This window comes from Sardina pilchardus, chromosome 15, assembly GCF_963854185.1.
Source record: "Sardina pilchardus chromosome 15, fSarPil1.1, whole genome shotgun sequence".
NCBI lineage: Eukaryota > Metazoa > Chordata > Actinopteri > Clupeiformes > Clupeidae > Sardina > Sardina pilchardus.
Genome location: NC_085008.1, coordinates 30,384,136 through 30,410,198, shown reverse-complemented (window position 1 = coordinate 30,410,198; position 26,063 = coordinate 30,384,136). Strand labels below are relative to the sequence as shown.

At 46.7% G+C, this 26,063-nt stretch overlaps 1 protein-coding gene across 2 annotated transcripts in view; it reads left to right on the top strand.

Annotated features, from left to right (window-relative positions):
- rab6ba (RAB6B, member RAS oncogene family a) overlaps window positions 1-26,063 on the top strand; it is an 85,243-nt gene that overhangs the window by 28,022 nt on the left and 31,158 nt on the right. The window contains exons 2-4 of one of the 2 annotated variants that reach the window (XM_062556847.1): window positions 10,523-10,581; window positions 24,191-24,244; window positions 25,049-25,154. In XM_062556847.1, coding sequence (XP_062412831.1) covers window positions 10,523-10,581; window positions 24,191-24,244; window positions 25,049-25,154 — 219 coding nt within the window. The remainder of the gene's footprint in view (window positions 1-10,522; window positions 10,582-24,190; window positions 24,245-25,048; window positions 25,155-26,063) is intronic. The other variant, XM_062556848.1, reaches the window with a different exon arrangement.

The following is a 26,063-nucleotide window of genomic DNA, read 5'->3' as shown; positions in this document are numbered from 1 at the left end:
GAAATGACTAACATCAGAGCCTCATAACAGGTTGAACGTCTTGGTGTGCTGGCAGGATGTAGGGTGGGTATGGTTTTGGATTTGGAAAGATTGTAGTCTTTTGAGTAAAGCTTGAATGAGGGGCATTAGTTAAAAGACTACAATCTTTCAAGAATCTTTCCCAAATCTTGTCAGTGTAAGGTACAGTACATGTAAGCTTAAGGGGAGTTGAGTTTTGATTGGACCATGCCTGGCAAAAACAAACGGAGCAACTGTTGGACTGGCTCTTACCGTGAATTTATTAATCAAAGATCTGCTGTACCTTCAAATGCATTTTCACGGCACTACACCTTCCAAATCACAGCACTGCGCCATCAAATGGTTTCTTCTCTCTAGCGCACCTGGCTAGTCATGTGACACGCTGCCCCTCTCACACTGTTGTTGTGCCAGCCGCTCGCTCGGTGCCCTTTCCAGCCGAGGCACAGTTGGCGCGGTCGGGGGATCAGGTGCGCTCTGGCTGCCCCCCTGGCGAGCTCCAGCAGGTGAGAGGCCACAGGAGTGGCTTTTGGCACCCCCACAGATGCTCCCCCTAAGCCCCCCCCCCCCCCCCCCCACACACACACCCACCCCACCATATCACCACCACCCCACACTTTAATTAGCCCTCATGACAATAACCCCTGCTGCAGCATCTTTGAACAGTCGTGCCTGGCTGCCTGGGCTGCTGGCTGGCGGAGTAGAGCAGCCCCTTTAATTAAGGCAGCCCTTATTAACTGGGCGCCCTGTCCCACTCCGTTGGAGTAGCACCTCATGGTCTCCTCTGCCCCCTCCACACACACTCCCCCCCCCTTCCTCTCATCATGGGCTCTCTGGCTTATTAAGCTGTCGCTGTTATTACCGTATAATTGATTGGTTGTCCGTGACCCAGAGCAGGGCCCGCTGGTGGGGTTTGTGCGTGTGTGTGTGTGTGTGGGGCGTGTGGTGTATGCTGGTCACGGTGGGCCACGCTCCGAAGCTCGGACTGGTAATAGCATGCCGTTGTGTTGGGACAGTGTTTCATCTGCTCATGTAGACATTGGGTTCCTTCTCAAGGTCCTTGACTGGAGATAATTGCGGCTGCTCGATGTCCGGGAGCGCCAGGCAGATAGGGACTTTCGGGTCAGGGCCCAGTACTCTGTGTGTTTGTGTTTTCTCCCTTCCCTGCTCCCTGTTGCTGTGTGTTTTTCCTCTCTCTCACTGTGGAATGGGAACGTGAAAGGCCCAAGGATGAATTACGCCTCCGCTGTTTTCCTGGTAGAGATGAGGTGTTGAGGGAGCACGTGTACATGCATTTTAAACACACACACACACACACACACACACACACACACACACACACAAACAAGCAAATATATACTCTCAGAGGACCATACATCAGAGCAATTACCATACGCAGGATTGTGGCTAATGCCACATAGTAACACGGGCAAATTAGCAGTCGATTCACTGGTTTTTATTGCCTTTGTGGAGGTGACAAGTTTTCATGAGGGCAGGGGATTAATAAGCCTCACCTTGGAACACCAACAAATCACAACCAACAATTGCAGCCCTATCGCCACGGCAACCTGTCCTAATTAAGGCAGCGGTGAGCGCGGCTCATTTGCATATGCAGATTGGGCACGTGTCTGTCAGGAGGCTGCTGGAGAGTGTGAGAGAATGTAGAGAGAGAGGGAGAGGAGGGAGAGAGGCCGCCGGTATCAGGGTGGTGGTCACCGGTTGCCGCTTTCCCACCGCAATTCAGTCTGAGGAATTACAAACAGGGTACGCTAACGCTAACAAAACAAAACAAAAAAGCACTGATGATTCTGTCTTTCCCTCAAGATATGTATTCTGACTGACACAGTGGCCACACAGCATTTCTCCCACTCAACAAAGGATGGTTGTAGGTATGCCAGAGATATGGTGGCATGAAATATGAAGCTTTTGTGCAGAATTTAATGTCAAAGATTTGGAGATGTGTTTCTTCTAGATCAGTATTTCAGCATACAGTTGTATATGGTCTGGTCTGGTTTGGACAGGGCTTGGCACTTTGTGATGATCATACACTTGCTCTTGCTATTGTCTGCTCCTTGGGGGGGGGGGGGGGTTCAGAAAAGGTTGGGCCTGTGTTTACTCTGTGTGTGTGTGTGTGTATGTGTGTGTGTCTGTGTGTCTGTGCATGTAGTGTCTTGGGAGTGGCACAGGGACAGGAATGCTTTTATGCTTCCCATCTGAGGGTTACCGGCCACCTCTCCACATTAATTAGACTTTAATGGCAATCAATAGGAGCCAGGTCCTGAAGAAAAAGCCATATTGATCTGCGCAAAATGTCAAGATGAAACAGTTTTGCTCAGGGAGCACACAGGAGTGTGTGTGTGTGTGTGTGTGTGTGTGTGTGTGTGTGTGTGTGTGTGTGTGTGTGTGTGTGTGTGTGTGTGTGTGTGTGTGTGTGTGTGTGTGTGTGTGTGTGTGTGTGTGTGTGTGTGTGTTGATGAAGGCTGAGATTATGTGACAGAGAAGATTAGCGGGAGGAAGTCATTTAGCTTTACACACATGTAAAAGTACCCCCCCCCCCCTCTTTCTCTCTCTCAAACACACACACACACACACACACACACACACACACACACAAATACACACAGGGTGTATGTGCGTGTGATTGTTTCCCATGACTAGCCCGAGGTGGCTGAACCTGAGCTTCCTGTGTAAAGAGCCCAGTTTTTTCCCCTTAGATGCTAATTATGATCAGTGAATGAGGAGAGACAGATAAGGACTTTAATTAAGCCTGAGAGGTGATTCTCATTTTCCACGAGAGAGCTATCTGCATAACATTTGAGAGCTATTAAAAGTTTGTGTGCAGTCTGCTACCATTGGTGGTAATTGATTTGACCCAAGATTGGCAGTCGTAATAATCCTCTCTCTTTGACAAAGTGGTGGGGCAGCTCATGTTTTTTTTGTCAGCGAGGAGATAAAGAAATAAGGTTTGTTAGCTGAGATGTAATAAGCATGAAATGAGCAATTATTGTTTGGCTTTTTAAAGAAAAACATTCCAGGCCTGTTATGCATTAAGACAGAAACCAAATGTCAGAGCATAATCAGAATGGACTCCTGCTGTTGCAGAGGTAAGCAATATAAAGCGAGGAAACATTTGCCAAGAGTTTCAAATCATTACGGCAGTCAAATGATTCCTCTATAATCACTGTTGAGCAGACTTTTAGTTGCTAAATAGCATAGCAATGATTCCATAGATCAGTGCAAATCTACTTAACGGTTAAAGCTCCTCTTAGAGCTACAGTACATAGTGAACGATTGAACATTTCGAACACAGACAATGTCTCCAGAGTAACGGCCAGTATGTGTGTTAAAGGTATTAGAATTTAATGATGCCATTTGATAATGTCTGTTTACATTATTACAGAAGTCTATAATCTATATAGCTAGAACCTCCAGCTTTTCCTACTGTAGAATACTGGTTATGTCACATCCTGTTCCATTTGTATTGTGTTGCAAAGATTATGTATCCAAGTTTGTTTAATGACTAATAGCAGTTCTAGTTCCTACTGCTTTCTATACAACTGCACTAAGGAGCATGTTCATGCATTGTAGCCTTTGTGTGCCAAACTCTGTCAAATAAAGGGAAAGTCGAGATATTTCAATGGAATGTTGATCACCGCTTAGACTGTACAGTATAGTGGTCTAGCCTGCCATCCTCTTATGCCCCCACAGGCATACGCTCGCTTGTGTCGTGAAAGATGGATAGATCATTTAGATCCTTTGGAGGAACATTGTAATTAGGTTTAGAAATTCCTCTTCCGCAGATGCTTGCTGTGTGTTCCAGCACATTGGGAATTCAATCAGTGCACTGGGATAATCAAGTGCCTGTGAATATTAAGACCTGCCTCCCTCCCCTCTCTCTCTCTCTCTCTCTCTCTCTGTCTCTCTGTCTCTGTCTCCCTCTCTCTCACTTGTACAGGTTAGGCAGGATGATTCTTGTTTTACTCTTGCACTGTAATCAAGAGTCTTTCTGGCTAATTGTTTTCGGTTGTCTTCTGAATGAGACCATTTCATGCAAATCTGAGCGTGTGTGTACGGGTGTGTATGTCTGGTTGTGTGTGTGAGAGCGTGTGTGTGTGTTTTACTATCTGTCCTCCAGGCATGATGCTAGACTCAGTAAGGCCCCTTTCTTGTGTGTGATTATCAGCCGAGCGCAGATGGAGGTGGAACGGGCCTGTAGGCTCTCCTCCAGCTGGGATTGGCCAGGCCAGTTTGGTGTGGCCACCAGAGTCCACTCATACACTCATACACTCATCTTCTCCTTTCCTTCTGTTTCTCCATTATTTCTGCCCCCCGTCCCAGTATGGCAAGGTAGAACGTTTTAGAGGGAATAACTTGTTGTTCTTTTCTCTCTCTCTCTCTCTCTCTCTCCCTCCCTGTCTTACTTTCTTCTCTTTCTTTCTCTGTCAGCCGTAGCTGTATTGCAGGTGCATTGCCATTCGTCACCCGTGTTAGGGACATTGATTTTTAGCAGCTCAGCCTCCCTTCTCCTTTCAGGAAATTGGTTTCCTCCGATCTAGGTCATTCCCCTGGATGTCATCAGACTGGAGTTTTTTTTATTATCCTGCCAAAGAGGTGCAATGGCAGGTCTGCTTGTTTTTATGCAGTTAATTGGATGTTGGTATGAAAGACTAACCGTATACTTATTTGTGCATGCACACACAAACACACACACACACACACACACACACACACATACACACACACATACACGCGCACACGCGCACACACACACACACACACACACACACACACACACACACACACACACACACACACACACACACGCACACACACGCACGCACACACAGAACAAATACCATGCTCATACACTATGCACAGGGCAAATGGGATGCAAACAACGGGGATGTTGTTCCCTCAGTGTTTATTACCTACAGTGTGAGTGGCACAGCCCAGCAGCCTCGCTGCGCTGCCTCCCTCCCTCCCTCTCTTTGAGAGCCATTCCAGTGATGTGTGGAGGTATAGGTCTCGCTGCCGCACTCCTCCACCGCCATCAGACAACCGCTACTCTGGAGCTGTGCATCTGCAGGAAACAAGATACAGTATAGTGCCATCTGGCTCCTATGAACCGAGAGGAACGAGGGAGAGAGAAAGTGAGAGCAGAAGAGGTGTGGGTGCATTGCAAATGGCTGCTGTTGGTTTGTGAGCAGCGAGCAGGGATAGTGTGAGAGTTTTTGGCCACTCAGTTATGCTCTTGGTCTCTACAACTGACTTAGCATCAGAACTGTGAGAAGCCCCTCAGTGGTGGTAAGTGGATAGACAAGAGCTCTTCAGGCTAATGGCACTTTAATTGTGTTTTAGCACGTCCTATACAGCCCAAACCTACACTGTCTGAAGTATACAGAGTTTTAGCGTGAATAATGAGCCCTTAGAACAAGAATTGCAGTGGCGTTCTGTTGCTGGTGAGAGACATGAGGGACTTTCCATGTGGCTGTCACCATGGTAACTTACCTTTGAGAGTCTTCTGCTGTTTTCTGTGGGCTTGCATCGCTCTCTTCTCCTCATTGTGTCTTGCTTTCCTCTTCGTCTCTCTTGTCATGTTGCGCTTTGTTTCTTGCACTGAAACAGCCATTAAATCTTCAGTGAAATCTATGAGTAGCTTTGGAGGTCAAAGTAAGTCCTCGAAGGCCATGGAAGAACAAAAAATAATACTTTTCCCATGCGTGATCATTCATCATTTTAGTTATATGACTAAAGGATGTAACACTCTCTGTTTCGAAGTGGAACTTGCTTGAAATTGCTTTAAATGTTCATGCAGCCGATAATGTCCTTGCATGTATGCAATTTTACATGTGCAGATAATCTTTTTGTGTTTAAACCACATGGATGTGATTACATTGTAGGATAGAGTAAAACAATTATACAGTGTACTGATTACCAAAATTGTAAGTTAATATTTTAGAATTTGCCGTGGGGAAGCAATTCGGATTGCTCATAGACAAAGCTAGAGCACATCCATGTCCCAACATGTGAAGATATTGATAAACGAGTTCATATTAATTAGCATAATGACTAATTAAGGCTTGAGACGAGATCCTGGCTGGCAGATACGGCAACACAAAGAGGCCACAAATGAAGATAATTACTCAGTCTGATAAGGGCTCTTTGCATAAGCGTTCATAATTAATACCACTGGTGGTTTGGCAGAGGAGGCGCCAATGAATGTGAATGCCTCCATCTCAGCCACCTCAACAGCGAGCCAGTCAACATCTCCGGATGGATTGGATGGATGGGATAATTTATTGTAATAAGCATGAAAACAATCAAGTCTCTCGCTCTCTCTATGCCTCTATCTATTTCTCATCTCTCTCTCTCTCTCTCTCTCTCTCTCTCTCTCAGTAGAAATGATGCACCTGAGTGATATAATTGCAGACTGGCATTGCAGGCTAATCCCCTGTGCTGGTGTTTTGGCTGAAGTGGGGCACTGTGATAGCTCACACTAGCAATCATCCGTCACAAGTGATATACAAAGAGCGGTATCGTAAAGGAGGTCATCTCGGAAATGAGCGAGGGCACGATTAGAAGATGCGTCTAATTTTGATGGAGCTGTTTTCAGTTCGGGGAAAAGGTGGGGTCTGACAGTGACGAATGTGGGTGTTGCTATTCCAATAAATGATTACTGCAGTGTCAAGGACAAGGTCTGTTATTCACTGTATATTGGTCTACATATTAAAAAGAAAAGCTTACATTGAATGGAATTCTGTCGTATGTGGCTGACTATAACTTGAGAAATAGCTGCAACAGCAGTAATGGTGATTATGATTTGGCAAATGTATGAATGTTTTTTCTGGAGTACATTAGCATTGATTGCATTCTCTTGTTAGGCCTATATCAATAATGCAATGATATGAATAGCACATCTCAGTCACTATACATCAATAGCAGTATCATAAAGGCTAATACTGTACATGCAACATGCATGAAGGCAATATGCACGGAAGGCTGTTCAGGAGTTCACTTGTTTACGGTGGAGCGTTTGCTGTGTTGTAACTTCATCCTGTTACATTTTGCTCCTTATATGTTCGCTCCAACACTGAAGATATGGTTTTACCAATAATACCAATTTTAATACAAGCAAAATCCTTCTACATTGTAACTTGCTGATTCACTTGGTGCAACAACCAAGCAGGTCCGTGTAGACACTAATTACATTAGCAATAGTGGCAGGTTCAAACACACCTGGCTCCACCAGAAACAAATGAGCTCCTGAACAACCTTCAGTGCATACAGTATAGCCTATTGATGACTCATCCACACACACACACACACACACACACACACACACACACACACACACACACACACACACACACACACACACACACACACACACACACACACACACACACACATACTGTACACACAAATACTAGATGACTGAAGGAGTTTTAACAGTTTGTCACAGGCCGGATGATATTTGAAGCACTGTGTCAGACATAAGTCTTGTTAGTTCACAGAGCTTTTCTGTTTGAAAGAACAATCATCCTTAAAAGGCATCTCTACTCTCGTGATGAAGTGAAGGCCCCTGCTCAGTGCTATGAGTCACATGAATCAGTTTCCTGCGGCGATGTCATCTTGTTAGAGAGGAGTATAAAATGGCAAATGGCAACTTGTGAGGACTCCTCCATCCTGCTCGTGGGGAACCCCATCACCGCACCATCTCCCTGCTTTCATGTCCCCCCACAGCTGGCTTCCCTCATCAGGGCTGCTTTTGATCAGCTGAACCCACCTGATGGAGCTAATGAAGGGCATTATCATTATGGGATGGCTTTAATCATCGACAGAGGAGGAAGGCGAAATAAAAGGGAAAACATTGCAGTCGTGGTGTGCCTCAGAAGTCAATGCGAGGACCTCTCAATGAGAGAGTATGAGGACTGCTGCCTTGTTATAGGACTCGCAGCTAGAAAGTCATTTCCTTGAAGTTTGTATATGTATGTGTTTGGATGTATCTCGTTTGTCGTCACAGTCCTATAAGAATCGGTGTAGTCTGAGTAAAATGCGGTGTTGATGGAATGTGAAGCATGTCAAGGGTGTGGCCAATTGCTGCACAGAGCAGAAAGCTGAGTCTATTATTTTGAATTCCCCAGTGTTTCTGTGACAGGCCATCTCAGCCTCAGACTGATAGCTTCTCTGCACTAGTTCCTTTTATGTTTTGTTGACCATGCAAAAAAATAGCAGCAAATCAACCAGTTCATCGCTCATTGGGGTTTTTTCCACGGAGTGGGGCTGCTCGGAACGATGGGAGTGATTTCAGGCTGGGGTATTATTTTAGGAGCTTATCTGGCCTCCATCTCTTCAGCTCTTCCTTGTACCCCCCCCCCCCCCCACACACACACACACACACACACACACACTTCTTTGCCTCTTTCATCCCACTTCTCACTATCCAGTTCACGGTCATAGCCAGAAGCACAGATGTTTCGAATGTGTCTTGATATCTTTGAGAGGGTGATTTTCTTACAAGTATCTCCCATTAACATCTTCCCCTCTCCCATCTGCACTGATTTAAATTCACAGTCGAGTTGGCTGCAGCCTGCAGGTATACTCACTCTCAACACTTTCCTCCTTCCAAGCCGCCAGCAAATCTATCCTGCCATCTTTTATAGCCTGATTCTTTCCCCATTTCAAAATGTGCTTGCGGAATTTCTGCCCTCCTTATTTTTGTAGTCTTCAAATGTTTCTTGCCACGTTATCTGCCATAAAATGGTGACCAATCTTATTTCTTTGCCTAGGCTATAAGAGAGTCATAGATCATGCCTTTCACCTTCTCTCATTCTATCCCTGTATGTTCTTCTTGGAGCCTCATTAATATCTCCACTAAGGGAAAGTGGAAATCTCACTCTCTCATCTATAGTTCATCACTGGCAGTGTCATTGACTACTCTCCATATCAGCCATTTTCTCTTGTGCCTCGCCTTCTACAGTTGATTAACATAAATGGTGTGATATTAAATATTGAGTATGTCTAAACTTAGGCATCCACAGTTTAGTACAGGTCAGCCATGACTGAAGCCAGTTTAAGCAGTCATTTCTGGCTGGCTTGTTTTCCGTGGAGAGACGTCCACTTGGAAAAATGGAGGCTAAAGCCTGTTTTGTATTTAGGTTTTGTTTGGTGACATTGACTGTCAGGCTACTTTTCTGAGCTTTGAAAATAGCTCAGTCCACTTTCTCTCGGATCAGCACGGTTTAGGATATTATGTGTGGACTTGAAAACAGCTGCTCACAGGATCAATAATGTAGGTTTTAAAAGGAGGCAGCGTTAAGGTAAGACCAAAATTCTCTCTTTGCTGAAAAGCTTAGCACAAGCCTATGTGTGAGCCCTATTAATTTAGATCCCTCTCATGGTAGCATCAGGTGGACCAGTGTCTTTGGTGAAATTAGCATTTAAATGACTTCTGGTGGGCAGCTTTTCGTCACGGTTAGCTCACTGTGAAGTCTGCCCAGCCAATTGATACTCTGACTGACTCATACCCCAGACCTAATCCTTGAATTTGTGCGAAATGTATGTGAATGTCTGTCTGTGTTTGTATGGTGTGTGTATGTCAATTGATATGGTTAACGTTGTGGTGTTTATGTGGTGAATTAAGACATGTTGCTGTTATATCAGTAGCTCTTCTTTTTGTGTGTGGATAGTATCAGTGTCTGGATCGGCCCTTATCTCAGCCTGGTTAGCGGTCAGGCTGGAGTAATGTGAAGTTGAAAGGGAAGCGCATTGCATTGCCTGATACATTGTGGGTTTATTTCAGCTCACAGCGAGAGACGTCGCAGCGGGATTTCAGGTCAGGAGCGGTGCAGCTCTGTTGAACATCACAAACGTTTCATCTGCTGGGGGGAAGCAGAAACCGGGGAGAGACGAGAAATAGGACAGAAAACTGTCACATGCGCGCACATATAGCCCGGCCACATGCTGTAATGAATGGGACAGAACTTATTTCATGCGGAAAAAAGTCTCGCCATTGTAGTTGATGGCAGCATGCATCAAAGAAACGTTCCAAATGCTAATGTTGAAAATAGCTGTTAATGTGATGGATAATCACACACTACATGCCTCCGCTCATCTCCCCCACTCTTTGGGAAGCCTGTTTGATGCAACGTTTAAAGGATGTTATTTCTTTCTTTCTTTCTCTGTCTGACTCTCTCTCTCTCACACACACACTCTCTCTCAGACTGTCTGATGATTGCACATAAGTTATAATGCTATAATTGCCTCAACTTGTCCAACGTCAGTGCTGACCTTACAGTCAGCCGTTCCAACCAGTAATTAGTTCTCTAGGTGGCAATCAGTTGTGCCGAACCTGCCAGACGTTACCTAGATCAATCGCCATATGCTGAGGCTGATAGTCAGAGGGCCTCAGGAACACCTGTCTCATGTCTTTACCCTTTCCTTTCCGGTGAATGTCATTCCATAATCACCTTCTCTCTCTCTCTTTCTCTTGTGTTGTGTCTTGCAGTGGGGAAGACGTCTCTGATCACGCGGTTCATGTATGACAGCTTTGACAACACATATCAGGTAAGCACAGCCGCCAGGAAGCATGTCACGTCACGTCACGTCACATCGCGTCACTGCCACTGTCAATCACAACTTGGCTCGTCAGCTTCTTATTGTCTGTTTTCCACTCTTTCTCCCACTGTGGCATAGTCAAATGCTGAACGCTCAAATGTTGAACGCCTTTTGTAACAGAGCCTGCAATCGTACGTGTGACATTACAATGAGTTCCCCAGGTTCACATCCTCTTGCAGTCTGTGAATATGACATCCCTCAATTGAATTAGAAAGGTTGCCGCTATTGTTATTAATGAGAATGACTAATGAGAATTCCTATTGAAAGTCCTCATATATTGAGTAATCTTTCAACCTCTGAAAGGCTCACATTATTTCTTCTCATAACATATTCCTCATGGTGGGTTTTTAACGGGCTTTATTATCATTCTCATTTTTCCTGGGGAGTGGCCAATTATTTAGTGATCACGATTCATATCATAAGTCAGATGTGCAGGAGCGTGAAATTACAGTTAAAAATAGATGGTAAAATGTCGCAGGGTCTGCGGGTTACAGGTGCAAACCGATACCGTATATATCTCCCATGGGATTGGCAACAAGCATCTTCCAGGTCAGTGAACGATACAGGCGACCTTCATGTGATAGACGGACTGACACGCTCAAGGCAGAGACAACACACAGGGATCTCTGACCAGCCTGCAGACTCGTGCCGTTAGAAACACAGTGATGTCCTATCGATCGCTAAACCTGAACCCGGCCATGATATGTGACGGTTGTCTCCTGCCAGACTAGCTTCAGGCTGGGGATCATGCTTGAGGCCAACCCTAAATAAATGTAAACATTTTCTTGTTATTGAATGGGTATAGGATTCAAACCCTTTTGAGCACATTACAGCCTTGTGCAGCTGTGTTGCAGAAAAGATGTTAGTGGGAACAGTCCTGGGTATGTACAAAAGACTGACATTGATTTTAGGAGTGTAGCCAGCCTCTGTTGTAGTTTGTTATCAAAAGAAGAATCAGATTTCATCAGAATCAGATTATACTGGCCAAGTGTTTGTTAACATAGGGAATTTGATTCCAGCTGAACTCTGGCAGCACTGGCAATATAGGCAATATGCGCTACAAAATATAGATAATATACAAACAACTCACTAATCTACGCTTGGTTTATAAACAATGTGATGATACTATAACCTTTTTTTTGGTGAAACAGTAGTTAGTACAGTTTGTACTTTGTACTGTAAGAGGCTTGCTCTACTCTTCACACAGTTTTGATAGAGCTTATATAGATAATGGCATTATATATGGTCATAAATCTCTCAGAGGGAGGAATCATTTCAGCCAGTTCTGTCACTAGACGCTGTTAAAATCAATGATGGCAGACACAGATGATAGAATATTTTTCTATTGTAAGTGTTCCTCTCCGACTGGGTGTATTGCAAATGCTGGGGAATTATCCTGATCATAAGGTGCTAATTCCATGTGGAGCATTAGGCTGAGACTGCTGAATAGTAATAGTAGCATTACACGCTTGAGTCAGCTAACTCCATAGACAAGACAAATGAAATGGCTTCTCTTTGATCTGCTCATTCGATTCATTCTGCCCACTTTTCAGAGAGGGCTGTGTTAACAGATGCTGGAGAGCCTTTGAGATAGCTCTAACACTACGGGCCACCCTCAGAGGATTTCATCTCTCACGCTGCTGCTGAAACAGAACGTCGGGATTTCATCATGTCTGGCCGCAGAGCAGACCCCCCACCTTATTCATGGCCCATTCGCTGAGACAGCTTAAACGTAGTTCCTAAATTCGGCCAACGCGCTCGGCTCCAGGGGTCACCTCGAGGACTTAGCCGGCCCTCAGACAGCCCCTTATACTCCAGTCAAGAGCTCCAGAAGTGCACTAGAATAAGCTGGTGTTTTATGAGTGTGGCGGAGGGCTGGGTTTTTGAGATGTCTCGGGAGGGAAGAAGTTTATATAAGGTTCATATATTCTAATTAAACCTGCGCGGAAGGGGCTGAGGAAAGAGCAGGAAACTAATATTAGCCGCTCCGCTCCGCTCTCTCTCACCTCGTCCCACAAGATGGATTCTCTGCAGATGTGTGGTACTTTCCGAGTCATATCGTGTTGTGTGTGTGTGTGTGTGTGTGTGTGTGTGTGTGCACGCACGAATGCTTGTGTGTGTGTGTGTGGTTGGGTAGGTGGGTGGGAGGGTAAGTGTGCCTGTTTAAAATTCCACATAGCGTGATTGTCACAGAAAGATGCGTTGATGCATCAGTAGGCTGGTACGAGTGAGCAAAATGCCTGTCTGTCTGAGGGAATGATTCACTCTCCTCATACAAGTTCATCAGAGTGAGGAGCACTTAGATGCAGCAGATTTGTGTGTGTGTGTGTGTGTGTGTGTGTGTGTGTGTGTGTGTGTGTGTGTGTGTGTGTGTGTGTGTGTGTGTGTGTGTGTGTGTGTGTGTGTGTGTGTGTGTGTGTGTGTGTGTGTGTGTGTGTGTGTGTGTGTGTGTGTGTGTGTGTGTGTGCACTTAGATGTACTGTATGCATTTATGTATGTACCAAGGCACAAAAGTGTACATATCTGGCCGTAAAAATGTGTGTGTGCATATTAGGATGTAAAATGTATGTATTTGCACACTCTTATGTGCATGATTCCTGTTTGTAAGTATCTGAGTTATGTGTGTGTGTGTGTGTGTGTGTGTGTATGTGTGTGTCTGTGTGATTCTGTGTGTCTGTGTGTGTGTGTATATACGGTATGCTCAGTGTGCAGGTAATGGTAGCACCTCATCACATACAGTAAATTGAAGTGTGTATGATACCATGCGTGTGCATGTGTGCATTGTTCCATCTGTGGATGTCATGTGCAAGTGTGTGTGAGAGGAGAGTGTGTGTGAGAGGAGAGTGTGTGTGCGGAGGCCTGACTCCCATGAGTGAGTGGGACTGAGGCGTACAGTAGGAACAGCACAGCGTCTCAGAGCTGGGAGCGCCCCCACCCCGGGCTTTAGCTGACACCAGCGTTCAAAGAGACACCTCAGCAGCATCAACAGTGGCAGGGCCTCTGAAGCCTCCCTGTGCTCTTGATCTGATCCTTAATCCTCCTCCTCCTCCTCCTCCTCCTCGTCTTCCCTCCCTCGCCCCACCCTCACCAACTTCTCCCCGCTGAATACGCGGGTCCCTCGTCGCTCACGCAGAACGCCGACGTTGATGTTGGTAAAATGGTTCTTTGCGGGGCAGGATAAAAGAGAATTGTTTACGGTGGGCGGTTGGGGGGGTTAGAGCGTGCGTAACAGAGACGACACCCTTTCCGCCCCCGCCCCCCTGCCCCTACCCCAGCTGAAAAGAGGCGCGTGAAAGGTGCCAGAGGATTACCGACGTGACCCCCATCGCTCGGCTCGTGTCCAGCTGTCAGCCCCGCTCCCCTTCGGAGCGTGCTCGCACACACCTACTGTGACAGGTGAGCTTGTCACGCTCACTCTCCGAGTGCACATCGTATTAGTGGCCCGTTGCAAACCCGCCATTGTGCACCTGTACAACACTCAGAGTGCATCGCCGAGTGGGTAGCATGTGTCGCCGCGTCTCCGTTTAAAGGCTGGCATCAAAGCGTTTAGGAAGTGACGGCGCTGGTAGTCAGATCTGAAGAATGGCAACAGTGGCTGGGATGGCTGGATCCTATAGCTGTGGCTCTGTAGCCCTCCGCTATGCCTGTTTGGGATGAAAAGGCGTCATTATCATGGGCAAGCCAGCCAGGCAGTCAGCCCTCTTCTGCCAGGTTCACACACAGGCGCACACACACACACACACACACACACACACAGAGCCAGTACGCACGCACACACACACACACACACACACACACACACACACACACACACACAAACACACACACACACACACACACACACACACACACACACACACACACACACACACACAGAGCCAGTCCGCACACACACACACACACACACACACACACACACACACACACACACACATGAACACACACACACACACACACACAGAGCCAGTCCCTGTGAAAAGGCGAGTTAAGCGAGCGTAAGTGCTTGTAGAGCCGTGTCAGAGGCAGCAGCGGGGGCTTTTCTGGCCCGGCGGAAATGCCGAGCGGCGCCTTAATGAGATTTAACGGCGGCTTTGTGCGGCCCCCTCGCCGCCATTGTGGCCGGCACCGCGGCGGACGCTCTCTCCCAGCGGAGCAGTGTTCCTCTCGCCTCTCACAGAGGAGCCGAAAGTGGGACGCACGATGGGGCTCTGTCTCTCGTACTCCCACACACTCATATGCGGACGCCATGGCTTCTCACACACTATTAGAACACTTAGGACAATGGCTTGTATGGTGATAAAAGTTAGATAACAATGGCTGTAAATGCATGAATGCTTATGTGTCCAAATGCCACAAAACAATATGAGCACAGATGCAGTAAATGCATCTCAATATTAGCTGTGTTCATATATTCACGCGCCCTCTCTTACACACACACATACAGACAGACATGCACACACAACACACACACAAACAGACATGCACACACAAACACAAACACACACTCATGCACAAGCACAGAGTATCCTCTTCCAAAAGGCTTGACCTGATGAATATGCGTGCTGGCTGATTGCGCTTCTTCTTGGGTCTGCACTCTCTCTCTCTCTCTCTCTCTCTCTCTCTCTCTCTCTCTCTCTCTCTCTCAAATCCTCACTGACAAAGGCTTATCTGCATAGGGGTGTGACCAATTTTTCCCAGAACAGAGCAGACACAGGCATTCTGGCTGCCGCCATCGTTTTCACTCGTGTGTCCAAAGGAAAAAGCCAGAGCCAGGGTCCAGTAGCTGTCTTCAAAAGGAACGTCAGCATTTTTGTGATGTTAATTCAGATTTGTATGTCTCTGACAAGCCTCGATGGCCCACAGATGTCTTCGCTTCCTAATCTGCTGTGGCTGAAACCTGAGAGTAGTATTCCTGCAGTTCCCATATGCTAATGGAGTCATGATTGACTTAAACAGCTCTCTGAATTCCACAGTGGCATGTTTTCCATGAACCACTATGCCCCATTCCATTGTTGTTGTATGAATTCCTCCTGTTTTTAAGCCTTGTCTCAGTCCCTAGTCTTTAGTGTAGTAGAATATGCAACACTCTGGACCCTCTGGTAAAATGTCAGCGATAGGGACAGGAATTTAACAGCCTTAACAAACGCAGCTTTTGCTCAGCAAAATTGGATGTAAATCAAAGGTCTACTTAATGATTTTGAGCCCCAAATCATCAGGCCCGATAAATCCAGTTTGATTTCTGTAACGTTTAAAAGCAGCACTTAACTGGAGACAAGTGACACTCCACTTCACATCTCTGTATTATAATTTATATGGTGTATTATTATTATGAAACTCTGTATAATAAACCCATTGGTCCTGTTGTTTAGAGTAACATGAGCAGGCAGAGATGGAGCTGTTCATTTGGCCTCCTCCTCTCCCACTCTCACTGCTAGGCAGTGGGCAGGGAGGATCAGGGCTGTCTGGGTGAAAATTACTACCTCCATCCCCCTGGCATTTGTTAAGCTCCGTGGTTTTTTTTTTTGCATTTTTGTTTGTTTGTGTGTGTGTGTGTGTGTGTGTGTGTGTGTGTGTGTGTGTGTGTGTGAGTGTGTCCGAGTTTGTTGAGAGAGTATGTGTTTGTATCTTCGTTTTGTTTTGTTATCTGAGCTTATTTTTGTTGACATACTGAATTATGTTCAGGCATATGTTTGTATATGTGTTTGCATACAGTATGTTTGAATATGTGCCTGTGTGTTTGTGTGTGTTTACTGAAGAATGTAATTATGTGTTGACCAGTGTCTAGGTGCTGGTAGAGCTCAGTGACATGTGCCACTGACTGGTGCCTACACCCCCTCCCCCCCTCGACCCCACATATTCACACTTTCACAACTACACACAAACACACACACTTTTATATTGACATTCACATATACACACACACACACACACACACACACACACACACACACACACACACTCAATGCCCTCTCTGAACAAGCTCCAGAGACGGCGGCTCGTTAATTAAACCTCTTCGCTCCGTGCTCCGTGCCCACGGCTCTCTCCCCTCCCTCTCGCCGCTGCTCTCTCAGTGGCAGACGTGGTCGAGTGCTCACACACACACACACACACAAGCACATACGCTCAAAGGGCATTTCCCTCCTCTTAATAACTGCTGAGGGTTGAGCCTATGGGGGCTGTTTACCCATATGTCAGCTTGGGGATCAGTGGAAATCAGATTGCGTATAACAGCGTGTGAATGTGCCAGGGGTTTGAAGCATCTAACAAGATTCTTAATCTCTCTGATTAGCCAGTCATGACACGTCCATGCCTTCTGTGCGATCCTCACACCATTCTAAATGGTGACTGCTCAACTGTTATATTCTGACGTCAAAAAGTTGTCATTTTTTCTAGATCTTTCTTTAATTGCAGAAAGCAACAGGCTTCCTGCATGTAGACAACTGATCTGTAACAAAGGACTGGAGCTAGACACTAGACACCAGTCAGCCCCTCATAGGGAGGCAGGGAGGGCATCATAAAACCGCTAATGTCATAGTACTTTTAATGGCAGTTTATGGCGCTCAGCAAAGACCCGATCTATAAGGAAGAGCCTCATTAGTTGCGGCAGGAGACCAAAGAGCATACAGGAAGCGTGGCGTTATACATTAGATGCTGACAGCAAAAGAACATGTAAACATAAACCCTCTAAGCAGCCCATCAATACATGAGAACAGAGAGGATGCATTGGAATTCTCAACTGCATTCTGCTGCGTTCTTGAATCACTGCCAATGGCAACAGTACACAGCAGAAATGAAACATTCTTTCTACAGTTTGTTACTATATTTGCATTAATGCACATGTGCAATGTACCGCACACATTAATTAACATCACTATTTTGCAGTGCAAACAAGTTAGTTTTAACTTCCTCTGTCCCGTGTCACACTGTTGAGGAACTCCTTGCAAAGCTCCTTTGACAGTGTGCCTACAACAGCACTGACAACACATTCACTATTATAACAGCATTAAATATGAATGAGGCCGTCCCTGGCCTGCCTCCATGATTTCTGTGTTCATTGCCTGCCTCAGCACCACCACCAGTAGCAGCAGCAGCAGCAGCCTCCTCTCCATCTCCCCACCACCAAGAGAGGGAGGAGGGGGAGACTGGCAGAGGAAAGTGTGCTGAAGCGTGTGCAGGGCCTCCGGGGGAAGAGAGAGAGAGAGAGAGAGAGAGGGAGAGAGGGATGTGCTACCCCCACCACCACTACCACCACCACTCCTGTCTCAGCTGTCACTCAGGCCAGGAGCAGTGGACTGTGACCGCCACAGAGCCAGTGCTTGGGTTGGAGCTAGGGCAGCGGAGAGGAAGGGATTGAAGGAGGAGAGGAGAGAGGAGGAGAGATGGATAGATAGAGGAGGAGAAAGGTGGGAGGAGTGCACATTTGGGGAGGAGAGGTGATGGAGAGAGTGAGGAAAGAGGATTGGAGGAGAGGAGGTCAGGAGGAGGGGGCAGGAGACGGACTGACAGATCATAGTTAAAGGAGACGAGGAAGAGGAAGATGGAGTGGAGGAGGAGCAGGAAGCAGAGGATGGGACAGGAAGTGGACAGAGGACTATTACAGGGCAATGATGAGAAGATATGAGGAAGAATGGGAGGAATGATAGCCAAAGACAGGATACAGAGAACTGACGGAAGAAGAGAAGAAAATGCGTGAGAGAAAAAGAGGCAGAGGGCAATAGAAGAAGAAAAGTTAGAAGGAAAGAAGACGTGAGGCAAGATGAGAGGAGTGGAAAGCAGAAAGGAGGAGAAGAGAGAGGGGAGTGGAGAGAACAGACGAGGAATGAAATAGAGGAGAGGGCAAAGAGAGGAGAGAAATGATGATAGAGAACAGAGGAGTAATTACACTGGAGGTGGTGGGAGGAGGAGGGGAGAGAACACCGTCTTCATTTTGCTTATTTCAGCTGGAACAGAACACACACACACACACACACACACAGAGAAAGAGAGAGTAGCTTTTTAACTCACTAACTCAATGTTCCTGACAAAAAACCCTCTATTTGCATTTCCTGATTAAGGCTCATATGGTAATTGCAGCTTTTCAGTTGGTGTTGTTGTTTTTAGCCTTCAGCTCTAATGTGTGATTCCTCATTGGCTTGTTCCTGGTGTTGCTCTGCCAGTGTGTTTGCTAGTTTCCCTCATCGGTTAGAGGTGTTGGAGGGAACTGCACTAACACACAGTCAGCTAATAGGAATGAACAAGGGAAGCTGTGCTGTGAACAATCCCAAATGGCTTCCAGTTGCCAGATGCTGACTTAGAGATACAGATAAAGCAACACTCTTCCCAACTGAGTCTATCGGCTAACAAGCCTATCTTTCAGTTGCTCAGGAAATGACCTCCGATAGGTCCATCGATCCTGCTTGTTTCTGGGGCAACTCTGCCCCTCCCCTCCCCTCCCGTCACAAGCCTCCCCCCCACCTCTTCCACCCTTGGACATCTATTCCTCTTCCTCTCTGGACGTGTCACATGTTCACACCAATCAATGGGCCTAAATTGGCCCTGTTCTGCCATGACGGAAGAATATATCGTGGCATGACTCTGGCCAGACGTTTCACACACCCCGCTCCCCGTTAGGCTTATCCGTATTCTCCAGCACGGCGCTCCGCACAGGCGGGCACCCTTTAAAAACCCGTTCATCACATTGATGGCCCATGACGTCATCCCTCTCTCTCTCTCTCTCTCTATCGTGCGCGCACACGCTACATCTGCATGGGACTGTAACGGGCTTGATCAATACGGCTTAATTAAATGCTGTCGGTTGCGGCAATGCCATCCATCTGCAGAGACGCCGGCTGACCTATGGCGACTGCCAGGTGGGCAAGGTGCCAGTGGCAGCTGGGGTGAGACTCTGTGCGGGCACTGACACGTCTCACTCAGATGAATGTGGGGGTGGGGGGTAGATGGATCAGGGAGAACATTCTTTTTTCTCTTGTTGGTGCTGCTGTCAGAGAATTTCACGCTTTAATGGGACTCTCCATGCCAATTTGGTGCAAGTACTTGTTTAGAAAAAAAATGGCCGGCAGTAGCTTTGAGCGAGTTCTTGTCATTCTTGCTGCACATTAGGCTTTGTCAAGCGCCATCCTATTGGATGAAATGCGAGCAAATGAACAAGCTTGTAGGTATTTGTGACATTTGCATGTGCAGCACGTAGGGAGAAGAGCAGAATTCCCTCATAAGGTGGCCCTTGAAAAATGAATGAGTTCTAATGATTAAGGTTGTGGTCCTCCTAGACCCCTTCAGCACTCCCTGCTTCCCTATCTATTCCTCCTCCTCCATCCCTCTCTCTCCCTCTCTTATTCTGTTATTCCTATCTCATCCGTCTTTCCTCAGGTTCCATCCATCCTGCTCTCTTTTCCTCCCCCCTCCAGCTGCCCTTTTGCAGGGTGGATGCTGGGGGTAGGGGCCAGAGGAAAGCTAATTATTTCTCCATCTCTGCCTTTCAGTCCAGCGTCCTCCCTCAAAATCTCTCTCTCTTTCTCTCTCTCTCTCTCTATCTATCTATCTATCTATTTGTCCCATTCTGTCTTTCTTCCTCTCTCTTGCATTCTCTCTCTCCCTCCCTTTCCCTCCTTCCCTACCCAATCTCTGACCATCAATCATCAATCTCTCCCTCTCTCTCTCTTCCTCCACTCCCTCCATCCCTCCCTGTGCCCTGTAGCCCTGAGGTGTGTGTGTGTGTGTGTGTGTGTGTGTGTGTGTGTGTGTGGGCCAGGGGAAAGCTCCCGTGCCCACAGGCAGGCCATTAGAAATGCAGAGTGCCGTGACAGGTCCCTGGCCTCGCTAGTGTGTCGCCTCATCCCCATACAGACAAATAGCTGTTTTCTCTCTGGCACTCCCAAAACAGCAGCTCAACACACTCTCTTGTGTTCTCTCTCTCTCTCTCTCTCTCTCTCGCTCCTGACGAGACAGTAGTCTGGTAGGGGTGGACAGAGGTAGGGTGGGGTGGGGTGGGGGGTGGGGTGGGGTTTGGCACAAGTAGCGGGCGATGTTTATGGCGGTGTTGATTGTGATGTGATGTCGGCGGAAGTCTCAGATACCCGCGCGTGCCAATCGAAGCGGTGAGCTGCCCGGCGGCTTTTGCTGAGACGCAACAAAGTTTTATGGGATCAATATTAGTGCGAGACCTAAGATATTCAGCGTGGGAGGGAGGGAGGGATGGAGGGAGGGATGGACGGAGGGAGGGAGGGAGTAAAGGAGGATGAAAAGACAGAGAGGTGTTCCTCTAACAGTGTTGTTTCCTCTCTTTTAACTGGCTAGAAGAGCCGGGCAGGAAAAAGGCTGTGCCTTGTGTGTTTTAACGATGATGTGTGTGATGGTTAATAATTAAAATGCTTATGAATAATTTCTTCGCATCTATTCATGCGAGCGCACTGTGTAGAATTTCTATATTTAACCCAGCAACCGGAGGAAGCCTCTTGCTACTTGCTGTTCAAAAGCCAAGAGAAAGAAAAAGAAAGATAAAGAGAGAGAGAGAGAGTGGAAGAAAAAAGAATCATTTAAACACCTTTATTCTCACTTTCATCTTGACAGTGTTGAGTACAAGGATTTGCCTCGCTTAATCGGATCTCCCTCATCTGCTTTTGGTGGAGATTGTGCTTACTTAATCACTGAACATTTCCATTCCGATTCTTTTCTAAACCTGAAGCCCTGAACGAGGAACTCAGGTGCAACTCTGGCTTCCCCATTTATGTTCCTGCCCTCAAACAAGAGGTACATAAAGTATTGCAGCATTGTTCTCTTACTCAGGTAATCAAATAATTAACAGTCATTCTCTTGGGAATTGATGCTGACTCATAGAGGCATACAGAGTTACACAACTCACATTAGTTAACATAAAGTGGCATTTTATATATTTTAAAAAAGGCCTAAATGGTGGCAGACATTTGTGGCAGAGGGCGAAGGGCTTTGGGCTGGAGGTGGCAGTGCCACAGGGTCCTGTCTGTGTAGCCTCTCTAACAGGAGAGGGCAAAGCAACTCTGCCCCAGTTGCCAGGCACCTCAGTGGTTGGCATCACCAGGGAAACGGGCTGCGTGATTATGCTGCTGATGGCCGACTGTGGAGCGATGGAGCAGGAGTGCTTCCTGTGTGTGTGTACACACACACACACACACACACACACACACACACACACAAACACACACAGACTCGAGGGTGTACAGTACAGTACATGCACATATTGACACATAAAATCCGAAGCATCCATGCGGTGTTTAGAGAAGACTTTACACACCCAAAGGTGCTCACACACATGCTTTTGCATGCTTACAGCTACAGTACAACATGTGCCCTATATGCATTCAAACATATGCACACATTCATAGGCATTTGCATGATTGCTGCATATGCATTGAACCACCCATATGTACCTAAACTCTGTCACAATTCAACACACCCACAAATCCATCCAGTCTAGAAACAATGGAGATGACACCTGCAGAAAACAAAGCATTGCAGGAACATTATGACAAGACAGAGCTTTTAACAGAACTCTGTCTAAGGTTGCATTGAGCTATTGGTGAGAGAGATGAGAGTGTTGGAAGGCAGATGCTAAAAGCAAGTCCATGTTTAGACAGAGAGCTGAATTATGCTAATTACATTACACAGCACTTAAAGCTTGAGGCAATCAGTCTGGGTATGCTTTGTATCCTGGGACATGGACAGAACCTCTTTCTCCCTTTCTCTCTCTCTCTCTCTCTCTCTCTCTCTCTCTCTCTCTCTTTCTTTCTCTGTCTCTCCCACTGCCTGTCCTTGTTGTACAAAAGCATATGCTTATCTCATCCTATCTCATCTCTCAGTGGAGAGCAGCAGAATTGGGTTGCATCATGAAGGGAGCAAGTAAGATGCCATCCCTTCATATAGCATCTGCACTCATCAAACATTTATCCAGCCGAGAATCTGCTATAGACGCTGCACTGTCTTCATCATGACTCGACAAACTGAATGAGCACCGTGATGAGGCAACAAATCCCTCAGGATTCTCTCACCACAATGTCATCTGGGGTGTGCGCGCGCACACACACACACACACACACACACACACACACACACACACACACACACACACACACACACACACACAAACGCACACACACCTCCGTTCTCTTCCATTATCAGTTGTTTTGTGCGTCAGCAGCCATCCTGCCTCTCTCTCTCTCTCTCTCTCTCTCTCTCTCTCTCTCTCTCTCTCTCTCTCTCTCTCTCTCTCTCTCTCTCTCTCCTTGGTCTGTGGCAGGATTAGCCTCCGAGTTAGCATTAGCATCCCATGGGTATATGCCGCACAGGAGGATTAAGGCACAGCTGACCAGGTCCCCACCCCAATGGATCGATAAGCACACTGAGCCCCTCTTGACATCTGCGCAGACCTCCAAACAGGGGGCCACTCCTTCTGGCCCCTAGTGACCATATCGCCACTCAGTGGAGAGGTTCGGACATAAAAAACGATTATTTTGGTGTGAGGAGGTCAGGAGAAACAGAGATTGTGGCTTCCTGTTTAATGAAATGGGTGAAAGTAAACAAAAAGAACACTGTAAAGATAAAAAAAATTGTCTATAATTCATGATAAGAAAAATGCTAAAATAATCACTTGAATCACTAAAATTATGAAATCGGCAAGTGTTCGTCTTTTGGATCAGAGTAAAATGAACATTCAGTTGGTGCACTGCTCAGTAATTGTTCATGGTGACTTTTGCCTTGAGACTACGATTATTCACCATGAGATGTGCTATTCCCAGCCAGGTAATTAAAGCGGTTGAGGTTAGAGAGGCGCTTAATGAAGTCACGGCTGTGTGAGTTATGGCTTGTGTGTGTCCCGGAGTCCTTGAGTTGCGGTGCGAGTGTGTGTCGACCCTCCGCCGCCCCCCACCTGAAAGGTCAGCTGTTTGGCCACACCTTACTGGGGAGGGGGGCGGGACTGGGGGTGTCCATACATTCATAATGCCCTCGGCTGTAGGTGACTGTTGAGAGTCAGAATCTCACACACACACACACACACACACACGCATGTGCGGTCACAAACACAGTCACACATGTGCCACACACGCAAGTGAGAGGATGATCATTCTGTCATTGCTCATTACTCCAGGCAAAGGCAGAAAAGTGAAAACTCTCCACAGGCTGGCTTTCTAATCACCTGCTCCTGGTCAGAGACTCTGCCAGGGGGCAGCTGGGGGTCGGGCCTCTGGCCCCCAGCGGACGTTTTTAAACGCGCCTCGTGTTTGAAGGGCAGCTTCGTGATGCGCAGTTGAAATATTCCCACAACAGTGACTGTCTGACTTTGAAACATTTCTCACTGCCTCTGTTTGAATGGTGAGTTTGCTTGCAGACCCTCTACGACATTAGCTGTGTGTGTGCAATGAGCTCCCTCCTGCCTAAACCAATCTCTCTTTTTCATTTGCTGTCATAATCTTCCTCCATAATACTGTCTTTCTCATTCTCGATGGGAGATGTTTACCAGTACATGTTTTAATTGGATTTCCTGTTGATTTGTTGCACAAGCTCACAGTTCTATCTCCTTTCATTGCAGGCGACAATTGGAATTGACTTTCTGTCAAAGACCATGTACTTGGAGGACCGAACGGTAAGCTCTTCAGTAAGAAAACACCTCTGTTAACATTTTGCTTTTTTATTGTTGTTTTTGATCTCTTCCTGCAGTCTAATTTTACACGGCTGTGTTGAAAATGAAGTTCTCACTCTCTTAAAAACTAATTGGCTGGAGCCGCCATCGTCACCTTGGGGGCTGTTACGTGAAGACATGCTTTTATTTGTGCTGGGCTGATCCTCGCTATATATTCCCAAAATGGTTTGACGCCGCCAAAGGTTTCGGCTGTCAGACAGCCTGTCTTTTTACAACCGCGGGCACCTTCTTTACATAAGACAACCTTGAGATGGAGCAAGCGTGGGTGGAAGGAGATGTTGTTTGCACCACGTGAATAGTGTGTGTGTGTTTGTGTGTGTGTGTGCCTGTGTGTGTTTGTGTGTGACATTTCTGACAGCAGAATTCTTGATTCTGTGTCTCCTGTGGTGTGTTGTTGTGTTTGCGAGGGTATTTCTAATACATGTTCTTTCTGTGTACTGCATTTTTTTGGTGTGTCTGGTGTGCACACGTGCCCCAGATGTGAGTGTTCTTTAGCAGAGCGCAATTATGGCATCTGAAAGCAAACCTTTTAATTGTTTGGGATTGTTAGTATACACTTGCTAACACAGTTTTCTTGTGATGGTTGTGTATGTGTGTGTGTGTGTGCGTGCGTGCGTGTGTGCGTGCGTGTGTGAGTGCGTGCGTGTGTGCGTGTGTGTATAGTGTACTATGTGTGTATAGGAGAGAGAGTGCTTGTATTGTATGACTTGAACATAAGCGCAGTGTGTGTCTGTGTGTCCTGCGCAGGTGCGGTTGCAGCTGTGGGACACGGCCGGCCAGGAGCGCTTCAGGAGCCTCATCCCCAGCTACATACGAGACTCCACCGTGGCAGTCGTGGTCTACGACATCACAAGTAGGAAACACACACACACGCACACACACACACACACACGCACACACACACACACACACACACACACACACACACACATGATATATACTGTCTGTATGCACACACACAAACATACAAACCTATGCAAGCTTACTGTAAAGCCCAATTCACACCAAAGATTCCCGACGCGACGAGACTGAGTTGCAGCGGTGTGTATTAGAAGTTGCACGTAGTTGCAAGCAGTCACAAGCCGTCGCAGAGCATTAAACACGTTGAGTCGCAGTCGCAAGGTTTTAGAACGTCGCGGCTCGTCTCGTCGGGACGCTTTGGTCTGAACCCTACTTAAGGTTTCATTCCAACACGCATTTACAGTACACAGACTTCAGCCAATAACACTTGCAGTGTACTTTCAAGACAGAATACAACTCTCTCTCTCTCTCTCTCTCTATCTCTCTCTCTCTCTCTCTCTCTCTGTCTCTCTCCCTCATCACTGATTTCTTGTAAGAGGCTCAGATCTGGTCTGCAGCGATGGCCTGTCTTCTGCTCTCTGAAGCAGTGCTCGGGGCAGTGGCTGTAAAAGCCATGTAACATTATGATAATGAACAGATATGAAGTGGGCTGCTGTTTTATGTTAGTATAAATCACTTTTATAGTGATTGAGCGTCCCTGCCTCTCTCTCTGCCGTGGACGAGCGTTGGGCTCTGATTTCTGCCCCAAGTCCAAGCCGCTATCGCGCCTCATTTCTCATGTCGCTCATGTTGTGCTGGTGATCAACAGGGATTGTTCATCAATGTGCAGCGTTCCATGCATCACAGCTGCGTAACGACTTTGTATAGGATCGCTTTTAATTCTGTGTTATTGCTGTTTTTTAAGCATTATGTCCCTTGTAAATGATCTCCCATGGGTATGTGTGTGTGTGTGTGTGTGTGT